General features: G+C 37.6%; 1 protein-coding gene across 3 annotated transcripts in view; it reads left to right on the top strand.

Moving 5' to 3' along the window:
* The window catches only part of LOC135217371 (uncharacterized), a 205326-nt gene that overhangs the window by 186690 nt on the left and 5114 nt on the right, over positions 1-13522 (top strand). The window contains exons 1-2 of one of the 3 annotated variants that reach the window (XM_064253215.1): positions 1247-2299; positions 12287-12550. In XM_064253215.1, the coding sequence (XP_064109285.1) occupies positions 12288-12550 (263 nt within the window). In that variant the 5' untranslated portion in view covers positions 1247-2299; position 12287. Of the gene's footprint in view, positions 1-1246; positions 2300-9962; positions 10522-12286; positions 12551-13522 lie in introns of those variants that run through there. The other 2 variants (XM_064253216.1, XM_064253213.1) reach the window with 2 other exon arrangements.

Genomic DNA, 13522 nt, shown 5'->3' with positions numbered 1-13522 from the left:
TTTGCCTTGTTTGTAATAGACATACTGCTAGGATTATCATGCCAGAGGAAAGAAAAGAAGAAAACAGGGAATTTGAGGAGGAAGTGAAGAATGCAAAACAAAAATGAACAGATGGCGAAGTTGAGAGCAAGACTGGCGGAATAGAATGCAAAAGTTACTTAAGCGGAAGGGGGAAATAAGAGAGGACAATAAATAACAGAAACATTAAATAATTGAGAGAGAAACTATCAGTTACTAAGGATAAAACAAAACAAAACAAAAAGATTAATAAGTATAAAGACACAAATGTATCGAAAAACAATTGAGCGAAAGATTAATGGAATAAAAAGATAATTGTTATATGAATAAGAAAGACGACGAGGACCAAAGATTAGACGAACATTTGACGCAAAAAAATAATAAAAAAAAATAAAAATTTTTCTGTATTTGATGAATGGAGAAACCTCGTGCAAGACTGGGGAATAAGTGAAGGATTATCTCGTAGCACAGTTATGCAGAAGAAGATGATGATAATGATCATAAACACGAGAGTTTTTTGACTAAATGGACGATGTTGCGTCAACACCAACTTGTGGTGAAAACGATGGAAAGCCTTCTCTCTACTTACGATGCTTTCCAAGTGTAGGGAGGTGTGGTCAGTTGGTCAGTCTAATCCTCTGGAAACTGGTAAAAAAAAATAAATAAAGAAGTGTACCACGCTTGAATTGTTCCCTGTTGCGGCGGGGGGGGAGGGGGGGGGGCAGTACCGTCAGCGCACTTCATGCGGTGCACTGTAGAGATTACTCGAGGTTCTTTGTCGCCCCCTAGTTGCAACCCCCTTTCATTCCATTTACTGTACCTCCGTTCCTGTGCTCTGTCTTCAATCTTACTTCCCAACCTATCCCTAACAATTGGTAGTGCAATTACGAGGATTCCCTCCTGTTATACCTTTTAAAACTTTTTACTGTCAATTTCCGTGTCAGCGCTGAATGACCTCATAGGCCCAAGCGCTTGGCCATTGGCCTAAATTCCATATTCCATTCCATATCCTAGTCACGCTCGAATTCAGATTGACAGTAGGTATGGGCACCATAGACTATAATACTTCCTGGGCTATTTTTTTGCTGGCGTCCTTCTGCTATCCCTGTTCGGCTAGTCCTTGGAGATCACCCAACCGCTTCCTTAAATCTGTCCTTCAACCTGCGAGAGGGAGGCTGTGTGTGTGTGTGTGTGTGTGTGTGTGTGCGCGCACTTGCAGTGGACTCCCTCATTTGAGGTTTAGCAGTGGACGCGTTCAGCAGTGCGGCGCTGCGGTTCAAATCGCCCTTTATTCGTCCGAGTTTATTTTTGTGTATTTGAAGTTTTCGTCGAGTGGTTGAAGTTCCCGTGATTATTGAAAAACGGCATTCGACGCTCACGGAGTCCTGCAGTAGCGTAGAGGACACGGCTGCATGAGATCCTTTGGAAGGAAAGGGTTCCTTTGGAAATCTCTTGTGTAAGCGGCACGTCGAAAGCCTCTCTGCCTGCCGCGTCGCCCGTCGACGCCGAACGTGACGGGCATAAAATCCGTCAGCGCAGCAGCAGAGAGTAATCCGGACTGAAAAACATTCACTGGCTCTTCGACTGACCCTTTCACTGAAGGCTCGCTGGCTGGTTGGCTGGATTCTCTCTCTCTCTCTCTCTCTCTCTCTCTCTCTCTCTCTCTCTCTCCCTGTCGGCTGCCCCAAGCCAGCAGCAGCAACAGCAGCAGGTGGATAGAAACAGTAGTGGTCATAATCACGCCGGAGTAGTACATACACAGAAGGGCGCCGCTTCTCTGGGAGATTATAGTTTGCCTATTTGCTCCGCGTGTTCTCGAAAGTTGGTGTGACTTGAGCCTGATTTTGCAGGCTCGTCTCTTCGTGGTTTCCCTTCGAAGCCAACTTGAATTTTATGTCCGTTGACTGTCCATAAAAGAGTTTTCAGCCGAAGGTTTAAAGAAGAAGGAGACGAAGAAATAAGTGTACTGACCGGTGCATGTTTCATAATCCTACGAAAAACGCAGCCTAGTTTCTCGTATGAGGGAAATTAACATTTTTAAAATGTTACAAAGAGTGGTATCTGTAACTTCATGAACTGTTCAGTCGGTAGGAAATAAATAGGGATTATAAAAACGAAAAGAATCCTCTGGCCGAAACCATGAATCACTGAATATCCTACTACGTCACTGTGGGACGCTGTGAGAAAGCTTTCGAAGGATCCCGTTTGACCCAGAATGAGTTTCTGGGTTTTGACAGCTCTGCAACGAAACATTACCAACCTGGCCCACGTCTGCAAGCGAGTAAGTATTGGCCGTTTTCGTGCGTAGCTTCTAAACAAGAAACAAGTAATTGAATTTCAGAGATAAATCAGCATAAGTAGCTGCGTGCCCTGTACCCTGCACGAATGATGAGAGTTCGATATTGTAGCAGCTTTTCGTTTGCTCTCTCTCTCTCTCTCTCCTCTCTCTCTCTCTCTCTCTGGAGTATGATGTAAGCGGCAGTAGGTCCCAATGAGGCGTTTTAAGCCAACGGAGCGGGTGATATATATAAATATATGTGTGCGTGTGTGTGTGTGTGTGTTAGAAAGAGAGAGAGAGAGAGAGAAATGTGGAAAGCGTGTACTTTTAGGTTTGTGTGATTGTGCCTGCGCATTTATGTGTGAACTTTCGTGTCTTTTGGTGCGAATGTACGAACGCACAGAAATAATATGTGCAGATGATCTTACTTTCATCCACTGGTGCAGTGAAATTCTTTTGGTTTTATAATCGCGACTTTTAAACCATTTCAAGAACTATTAAATTCCTGTTTTAATTCTAAATCCCAAAGGCTATTGAAGGACATCACATTTTACCTGGGTTTACCAAAACAAAACAAAAATTACGGTTGAGTGAACTTGTTCGAAATCCTTCTGATTGATTTGCAGTTCTAGTGGAAGATTTCGTCAACCATTTGTTAATTAAATGATAAAAGTTGAAATGAATCATGTTGCAGATTCCGGTATTTGAAATTATTTGCTTTCTCTGGTGAAGTAAAAATTGGAAAGTTAAACTCCGCTTAAACTCAATTAAAGCCAAGTTAAGGGGAAAATGTTATCGTCTATATTACTGTTATTATGTAAAGCATATTTTCCACAGTTGTTAATTAATGCTAATGAAAAGACTCATTGAAGTTAAAATCAATTTGGTAAAGGTTCATTCTTCGTTTTTGCTAACACCCCCTCAACCCCGAAAAAAAAACTACTTTAAAATAAATTAAAAATACTAAAATAAACTATTTTTAGAATGACAAATGAAAATATTGATCCTGAAATATTTTATTCAAAATAGACCTTTGGTAAAGGTTCATTAATGGTTTTTGCTAACACCCCTTCCCCCAATTAAAAACCTACTTTAAAATAAATTAAAAATACTAAAGCTATGTTAGAATGACAAATCAAAATATAAATCCTGAAATATTTTATTCAAAACAGACCTTTTTGTCATTCACTTCACATAAGGAAAAAACGTCTTTTTTTAATTAAAAAAAAAAAAACTAAACCACTCAATCGATAAGAATCACCCGCCAATGCCCTGCAGTAGGAAGAAAAGGAAGGCGCCTTTTTTTTCGGCTTTCTCGTCCACTCGACCGTCTTCGAAAGTGAAAGTCAACGACGCTACTCCTTCGAGTCATCGTTATCGTCACCTTCATCACTTGCGTGGTCATCGGCGTCGTCGTATATATATATATATATATATATATATATATATATATATATATATATATATATATATTATATAGTATATATATATATATATATATATACATATATATATATATAATATATATATTATATTATATTATATATATGTATAACTGAATCACGAAAGTTTGGAACGTGATAAATCCATAAATAAGGGTATAAGCCACGAAGGAAAAATAAACAACGGAGTTTCTGCAAGATCTTTCGACTGAACGTCCTTTACTCAGCAGACAAACTCAGTTTGTCTGCTGAGTAAAGGACGTTCAGTCGAAAGGTCTTTCAGAAACTCCATTGTTTATTTTTCCTTCGTGGCTTATACCTTTATATATATATATATATATATATATATATATATATATATATATATATATATATATATATATGTATGTATGTATATATTGCACTGCGGGTGGCTCTAGATGTAAACCAAAGAAAACAGTCATAGTCCCATTCATACTGGAACTGTTGATTTGTGGCTGAAATCACTCTGCATACTCCCTTCATACATCTATAGTAGATTCACATCAACCGTGCATCTGATGTCAGGGCCAGTTCCTTACGACGCTGCTGATTGGCTTTTGTTGATAAGCCAATCACGGGGCTGGAAACTCTCAGTCTCTCGAGAGAGAGTTGGCATAGGCAGGATGTACGTTCCACCTCCCCTGATGGATATGTCTTTCAAAAGTATACACACACTAATATATATATATATATATATATATATATATATATATATATATGTATATATATTGCATACTCGTAAATATTCAGTTAGCCTTTGGAATAACCTGCACCCAAGGATGGTTAAAATGGGTAATTACCTCTTATATATGTATATTAATATATATTATAATAATAATATAATAAACTAATAAAATAATATATATATATATATTATTTATTGATAGCTATGATGATCTCTTTAGTAATTTTACAAGTCCATAATTATAAATATCTAATAATAATATAATATAAATATTAATTATATATAATAGATATATGTTAAAAATATAATATATCTATATATTATATGTATATATATATACTAACTTATCCAGAATTAAATTTTAACCTTTTTCCCTACTTTTCAAGTACACACACACAGAGAGAGAGAGAGAGAGAGAGAGAGAGAGAGAGAGAGAGAGAGATGAGCATTTCAAAAGCCATTTGTCATATGGGCTGGAGTGTTGATTTACATATGTCACTGATGAATGAATTAAGATTTTAAAGCAACGCAAGACAAACTATTTTAAGACACCAACGAAATTGATTTCTTTACGATTCTGTCCGAAATTGATGAGAACGATTTCAAATGCAAAGATAAGCACGCAATAAACAAAAATAAATAAATTAATAAAATGCAATTGGATTTTTTTTATAGAATTTCCCAAATTTTTGCTTTATGTTACAGAAACTGTTCTTTTAAATACACACACACACTCACACACACACACACACATACACACACACACACACACATTATATATATATATATATATATATATACATAATATATATATATATATATATATATATATATATATAATATATATATATATATATATATATATACTATATATATATATATATTTAAGTACTAATTCATTATGCACATCTATGTCCAAATTTAGTTTTTAACCTTTTTCTTCCTAAAGGTTTCATTCGAGGAGTTTTAAAAGAACAGTTTCTGTAACATAAAGCAAAAATTTGGGAAATTCTATAAAAAAAAATTCCAATTGTATTTTATTTATTTATTTATTTTTGTTTATTGCGTGCTTATCTTTGCATTTGAAATCGTTCTCATCAATTTCGGACAGAATCGTAAAGAAATCAATTTCGTTGGTGGCTTGAAATAGTTTGTCTTGCGTTGCTTTCAAAATCTTAATTCATTTCATCAGTGACATATGTAAATCAACACTCCAGCCCATATGACAAATGGCTTTTGGATTGCTCATTTCTCTCTCTCTCTCTCTCTCTCTCTCTCTCTCTCTCTGTCTCTCTCTCTCTCTCAGTGCACTTCCTTCCGCATGGTACATCTTTCTAAGAAACGAAACGGATCTATCTTTTCCTCTTGACGTCATATCTTCAGGGTAAAAGTTATCTATGACGTAGCTACTTCCGTGACACTCTTTGATCGATCGGTCTCTTTAGGAAGAACCACTTAGCATCGGCGACGGTGCCAGATGTCGAAATATCGCCAGATAGACGTCAGTCAATCAGTCACGACTCACGAAACGATACGTCAAGAGGTTCTCTTTCGTCTGTCTCCTTTCCTGTGCGAGTTCTTTCACTATGACTTACTACTCTCCTAGTTTTTTGGAATTAGGGGGCGGGGGTGGGGGTGGGGGGCGCTTGTTGTGACTCGTTGCCGCTTTCACCTGAGCGCCATGGCTTGTTGGAAGAGTCAGGGAAAGTTTCAGTGTTTTATAAGAAGGGTGTTGACCCTAAGTTTGACTACTTTTAATCCGCATATGAAATTGGTCGCCTTTGTGAATGCATTTTCTCTCCGTATTAAATTTACCTAAGGTTAATTATTATTATTATTATTATTATTATTATTATTATTATTATTATTATTATTATTATTATTATTTGCAGTGGTAGTAGTACTAGTAGTAGTAGTAATATTAGTTGTAGTAATGAGTAACATCAGTAGATTTATGCTACTATGAAAAACTTGACACAGGTGAGGCATCGTAGCAGTTGTGAAATTAAGCTGGCCTTATGCCAGCACGACCTGTTGTTCCTGCGTGCATCCCTTAATATCGGGGTTTAATTAAAGAAATTTCCCCATGGGAAACCCACTCAAAATTCTCTCTCTCTCTCTCTCTCTCTCTCTCTCTCTCTCTCTCTCTTTCTCTGTATGTGTGTGTGTGTGCGTGCGCGTAAAAATTTTAAAATTCCCGACAGCACTTCAGAAAGGAAAAGGAATTCGTACTTTCATATTTAAACAGAAAAAAGAAAAAATGGCAGGTTTCAAAAAATTATATTTCTCAGCGGACTGCCATTTTCCTAGACATACCCCTTCATCAATCGTAGAAATAGTTGTTAAGCCTATTTCTCTCTTCGTGTCTGATACATATTTCATTTTTTCATCGTCTGCTATCTTTTTTTTTCACCTTCTTTTTATTCTTACTTTGTATTCACACTGAGTCCAACTCCCCGGCAGTGAAAGTAGTGACGTCACTGAGCCCAGTCACTGGAGGAACAACTCGCCACCAGCCAACCAAGCAACTCTGCCCTTTCTCTCTCTCTCTCTCTCTCTCTCTCTCTCTCTACACATACACACACACACACACACATATGTACATACAATACGGTTTTCCTACACCTTATACAAATTTATTACTCAACAGTAAAATTCCTCTCTCTCTCTCTCTCTCTCTCTCTCTCTCTCTCTCTCTCTCTCTCATAAACATACAATACGATTTTCATACACCATATACAAATTCATTACTCAACAGTAAAATTCTCTCTCTCTCTCTGTCTCTCTCTCTCTCTCTCTCTCTCCTTCCCAACGCCAACCTCCCTTCCCTCCCCAGCTCTTCCCTCTCCCCCACCCGCCACCCCCGCTCCCACAATTCAAGAACTGCTTCCCGCAAGAGATGGGAGGCAAGCGATCGTTCCTTGGATGTTCATATAACGGTCCTCCGGGGTGCGAGGTTCATTGACCTCTCTTGGGTCCCCCAAGAAGACTCCTGCGAGGGGCGGCTTCTAAAAGGCGAAGAAAAGCCCAGGTAGGTAACAGGAACAGGTGACAGGTAGCAGCAACTGCAGCAGATAGGCAGGCAGGCACCACAGATAGATAGATAGCCAGCCGGTTGCGTTGTCTGTCGAAAGCGGAGGAGAGTTATACTTTTATAGACGGTGCTGCTGGCCTTATGCCAGGGAAATGGTCGCTGCATTTGGACGCATGTAGGAATTGAGGCCTAAGTCTGTTCTTAAGTCTGTTACTTAATTCTTAGGCGTTAGACTTTTTTTTTTTTTTTAGGCTTTCGATCCTCACGATCGTAAGTCTGTCCAAAAAAAAAAAATAAATAAATAAAAGATTGAAGGTGCTGTTCTGGGTGTTTATATAAATAGTCGTGTTGGACGTCGACCTCAATTATGGGTCTATTTATAGCTGGCTTTTTTTTGCTGAGGCACTAGCCTGTTGTTAAAGTAATATATATTATATATATATACTATATAAATATTATTATAAGATTAATAATATTAATATATATATATATATAATATATAATATATATAACTATACACATATAATATGTTAAAGAGACTTATCTTAATTCCACAACGAAATGGAAAGTAATACCGGACTTGATGCGGAACCCCTTAATCATCGCAAGTTGTAAAGTACTGCACTTTTTTCTTCTTTTTTTTTGTAAAGGTCAAATATCTGTCTTTAGTGGTCACTTCTCACATACTTTCTCTCTCTCTCTCAGAAGTTGGGAAGTTACTCCTCCTGGTCCTTCCTCTCTCTCTCTCTCTCTCTCTCTCTCTCTCTCTCTCTCTCTCTCTATCTCTCTCTCTTTAAACACAAATGTAGCCTACATTGTATGTATATATATATATATATATATATAATATATATATATATATATATATATATATATATAGTATATACAATGATTATATATATATATATATATATATATATATATATATAAAACCACCCTCTTGACTGTCTTGCCTCATTATGACCCGTTGCTCATTCTAAGGTCCTCGTTGTATGTTGCAAAATCCAACGCTGATGTCAGTCAAACCTACACAAATAAAGCCCACTTTTATCCGATCTTGAGACCGGTTTGAGCTTACATGAAATCTTACAAGCAGAGTTTTTTGGGGAGGAATATGGCATCCCCCCTGTGAACATAAATAACATCTCTCCTTCCGTCTGTTGATGTAGATTTATAATTATTCTCGTAGCTTTCCTCCAGTTGTTATTTTTCTGTAATAAAAAACTATTGTGGCGGCGTTGTCGTCCGCACTTTTTTCTGTCCGCCCTCAGATTTTAAAAACTACTAAGGCTAGAGGGCTGCAAATTGGTATGTTGATCATCCATCCTCCTATCATTAAACATAACAAATTGCAGCCCTCTAGCCTCAGTAGTTTGTATTTTATTTAAGGTTAAAGTTAGAGCCATAAACGTGCTTCTGGCTACGATATAGGACAGGCCATCAGAGCCGTGATTAACATTTCATTTGCCGTGGCTCATACAGTGTTATACCAAGACCACCGAAAGATACATCTGTTTTCGTTGGTCTTGATTTACGCTGTACAGAAAACTCGATTGCACCAAAGAAACTTGGCGAAATTTTTACTAGTTCGTTGTTGATAGGACTGTTCCCCTTTTTGTAAGCTGTCGCGAGCTTTTGTTTCAGTCCTTGTCTGGACAATTCGTTATATCTTATAGATTTCTTTAGAAAGCCAGTGTTCGTTCGTTAAATAAAAAATTATTAGCCTTCGTCTATTTCATAAAAATAGAAATCTTTTACCTAGAAAAGCGATTAGCGTCATCACAAATTCGCCAACTCCAGAAACAGATATAGACGGCAAAATTAACCCTCGTCTATTTCATAAAAATAGAAATCTTTTACCTAGAAAAACGATTAGTGTCATTACAAATTTACGAACTCCAGAAACAGATATAGACGGCGTTCAAGGCAATCTTATATTTTCCAGAACGTGTAGTATGCCCGATTCGGCGATCGTGTTCCTAAGAATGTATTATCTCGACCTCGCAATTTACGCTGGAACACGACGGGAACGGACGTCCGTGACATTGCCCGTTCCGAGAAGAGAGGAACGACGCGAGAAAGCGAAGCTATAATGGGAGATTCTTCCTCGAACGAGGAGGAGGGCGTTTTTCCCGTCCTTGACTTCTCGAGTGCGAAATCGAATAAGAGGAAGAAGAGGAAGAGGTATAGACCCAGGAGGGGCTGGTATCGGAAGGATCGTCGTCCGTCACGTATTTTCCTGGAACTTCAACCTCAATTCGTCAGGAGGCAGAGAAACGATTACGGGTCTGAGTTGCGGTTGAACGGCGAAAAGGAGGCCAGCCCGCGAAGAAAGAGAGATTTCGAGGTGCCAAGCTTTTTTTCTGCGCGGGAAGTCTGCTGCTGGCTTAGCTGGCTGGCGGGGGTTTTCCTAGAACGGTCTGCGCTCTCTTCCTCCCAGCTAATTTTCCTACTTGGAACTCGACCTAAGAGGGGGAGCTGCTGCTGTACTTAAAAGCGCCATCCGCTGCCAAGTGGCATTAGTCTTCCACGAGTATTGGCAGGGCAAGGGTCTCGTTTTATATATCCGTATCTCGGCCCCGAAAGTTGTAACTCGAGTTCGGTGACGTTCTTAGGAGAAGTGAATTGACCTCAGTGGCTTGACAGCGGTTCGGTCTGGTTGGCTTGCAGCAGGTGGTGCCAATGACCTCGTTGATAGCGGAGAGACCGGTGGCTGTAACTTGAGAGATATACGAGATAATTGATGTGGTTAATCGTGGGAGGAATGAAGTAGGCTTTATTCTCTCGGGAAAAGAAACAAATGCGATTTGAACAGCGAGAGAGAGAGATTAATTAAGTGGTGACATAGTGAGGTTTCCGGGCAACAAAGTTCAGAGTCGACTGAAAGAATTCAGTGAGAACTAAATTTCATTTTAACAAAGAACCAAACGGCTTTGTTTCAACAGAGAACTCCTCTAATAGTAATTCGTCGAAAAGAACATAAATTTACTGACCGAGTTCGGAGATTTCAAGAGGAAATTTTCGTTTATTCACAATAAACAGAGTAAGTATGAAAATAAAGCATTTTTTTTTTTTTTTTTTTTTTTTTTTTTTTTTTTTTTTTGAGATTCATATCGTCAATTTTTCTCGACTGGATATATCCACTATCATATGTATGCACATATGTATGTATGTATGTATGTATGTATGTATGTATGTATATATATATATATATATATATATATATATATATATATATATGTATGTATGTATGTATGTATGTATGTATGTATGTATGTATGTATTGAGTAGAGTAAGTATTGCAAACCTGTTCTGTGTTAAGTAACAACGAGATATCAAGCATCAGTGTTACGTAACATCAAGCTCTTGCCTTTCAAAATAATACCTATTAAGGTCGCTGCTCTATAAAACACGACGTACGAAGCTTTAAGAAAAGTTGTTAATTTTGATAAGCACCTAAGCCACGTGGGGAGAGAGAGAGAGAGAGAGAGAGGGAGAGAGTCTATCTGGTTCTTTCTGGGTTGATTTCCATTCTCTTTTCCCTTGCAATGCCTTTCTGTTTTATTTTATTTATATATTTATTTATCCTAATTTATTAACTTATCTATTATATTATATATATATTTACTTACTAACAGAACCTCATTGAAACTCGATGGTATATAGCGGAGATATATTTTTTTAAAGTTACAAGCGTTCCTGGACTAACAGTCATCATTGTCAAGTATCCTTATTAATGCACAGAACAATTGTGTAAGTGATAAAGTTAATATTTATTTTTTTATTTTTTTATTTTTTTATTTATTGAAATCGTTAGGACTTTCACTAAGGTAGCGAGTCAGTCGCCAATCCCATTACCTAACTTGGATGAGGTATTAAGTTGTCTCCCCCATAGAATAAGTTAGGTGGTTAAGTTTCCTTTATCATAGCCAAGTCAGGGCGTTAAGTGGTCTATATCACTAAGTTGCCTTTATCATAGGCTAAGCTTGGGCATTATTAAGGTGCCTTTCCCATAGGCTAAGTTAGGTGGCTATGTATCCCATAGACTATGCTTAAGTACTAAGTTGCCTTTCCCATAGGTTTTGGATTAAATCAAGGTCACGAGTTTCTTATTCAAATGGATATGAATGATTGTGGTTTCAGTCTGCCCAGATGGTTATGTCCGAGATTCGGAATATGCCAGGAAAGAGTGAGATGTTCTTGTTCGGATAACAGGGGGTCACAGAGGCCAGTGAACTCGTATGACCTCTGAAATTTCAGGATCTGGCGTAGATGACAGCATTCATCAAATATTTGTGTGTGTGTGTAGTAATAAAAGTCCACACTTACGTAAGATGTGGACTTTTATTACTTCAAAATATTCCAATCACGTTATGGTGATTTATATATATATATATATATATATATATATATATATATATATATATATATATATATATATATATATATATATATATGATATGCAAAATGGGCGTGAGAGTAATACGAAAGAAATAATCTCTTAAGGCAGTGTTACGAAATTATATATCTTTAAACTCTACGAGAATAATATGAGATCTTTGATAACAGCATTTGGAATGGGTTACTTATAAGATTTCAAAAATATTTGTAATGATATCCCTTTCATATATATTTATGCACATTTATTCTGTCTTAAACTTTCTCATTGTGTATATTTATACATATTTAAATATGTTTGTGTTTGTATGAGAAAAGGAAAGTTTATATAACAAGTATGCTTTGTGTATGATGTATTTATACGTATATGTATTTAGGAAAGATTATAAAACCAAAATCCTACTCCTCAGGATGTGGACGAGAATAACAAGTATCCTGATACTGCTGGCGGCGCTGACGGACCCAGGGGCGGCTGTGCCCGCCCGGGAGAGGCAGCTGAAGCCGTGCCCAGCGGGCTTCGAGGCCGTGGTGGTGGACGGAAAGCAGGACTGCGTTTGTGCGGACTACCACGTCTACTGGCCAGGGACGGGGCTCTGCTACCCGGAGTTCACAAGGGGGCCTTGCGGACAAGGTCAACAGCTTGTGGCTAACGAGACGGGTCACGCCGAATGCAGGTCAGTTCCCGTGAGATTACCTAACTGAGCTAGATTTGGTCACGTTTTGTGTGAGGTTCCTCTCCTTTGCTTTGGTTTCCTGATTCTTGCTTTTCTTTTAGTTGCTTTTAGAATGAGGTTCTTCCCTTCCCTTTTTTTTTCTTGCCTTTGATTGCTTTAGAATAAGGTTCCTCTCCTTTGCTTCTTTTCTTGATTCTTGCTTTTGATTGCTGTTTAAATACTCTTTTTTTATTTTCCTGATTCTTGCATTTTGATTGCTTTGGAATAAGTTTCCTATCCTTCTTTGTTTTTTCCTGACTCTCACTTTTGATTGCTGCTGGAATAAGGTTCCTCCCCTTTGTTTTTTCCCCTGATTCTTGCTTTTGATTACTTTTTGAATATGGTTCCTCTCCTTTGTTTTTTCCCTTAATCATGCTTTTGATTGGTGTTTAAATAAGGTTCCTCCACTTTGTTTTTTCCCTTAATATTGCTTTTGATTGGTGTTTAGATAAGGTTCCTCTCCTTTGTTTTTTCCCCTGATTCTTTCCTTTGATTACTGTTTGAATGAGGTTCCCCTCCTTCGTTTTTTTCCTGACTCTTACTTTTGATTGCTGTTTGAGTAAGGTTCCTCCCCTTTGTTTTTTTCTGAATCTTGCTTTTGATTGGTGTTTGAATAAGTTCCCTCCCTTTGTTTTTCCCCTTATTTCTTGCTTGAGGTCAACATCTCTACATGCATTTAGTTTTTCTTGGAATGTTTGTAATTTGACCTAAGGACAACAGAAAATTAGTAATAGAGGATAAAGTAAGACCCATTTTTTACTTGAGTTTAATTCTTGATACATTGTTGCAGAAGTTGCACTGGAAATCTCTGAGATTTTAATTCAAGAATTAATTGTTTTGGGGAGTTTTCTTGCCACACGACCACTCAGGTCACTGGCACCAGTTACAATTTAAGAATTGTGTTCAAGAAAGGGGTCTTATTTAATCCTTACT

This window comes from Macrobrachium nipponense, chromosome 7, assembly GCF_015104395.2.
Source record: "Macrobrachium nipponense isolate FS-2020 chromosome 7, ASM1510439v2, whole genome shotgun sequence".
Classification (NCBI taxonomy): domain Eukaryota; kingdom Metazoa; phylum Arthropoda; class Malacostraca; order Decapoda; family Palaemonidae; genus Macrobrachium; species Macrobrachium nipponense.
This window is presented reverse-complemented; position numbering and strand designations above follow the sequence as displayed.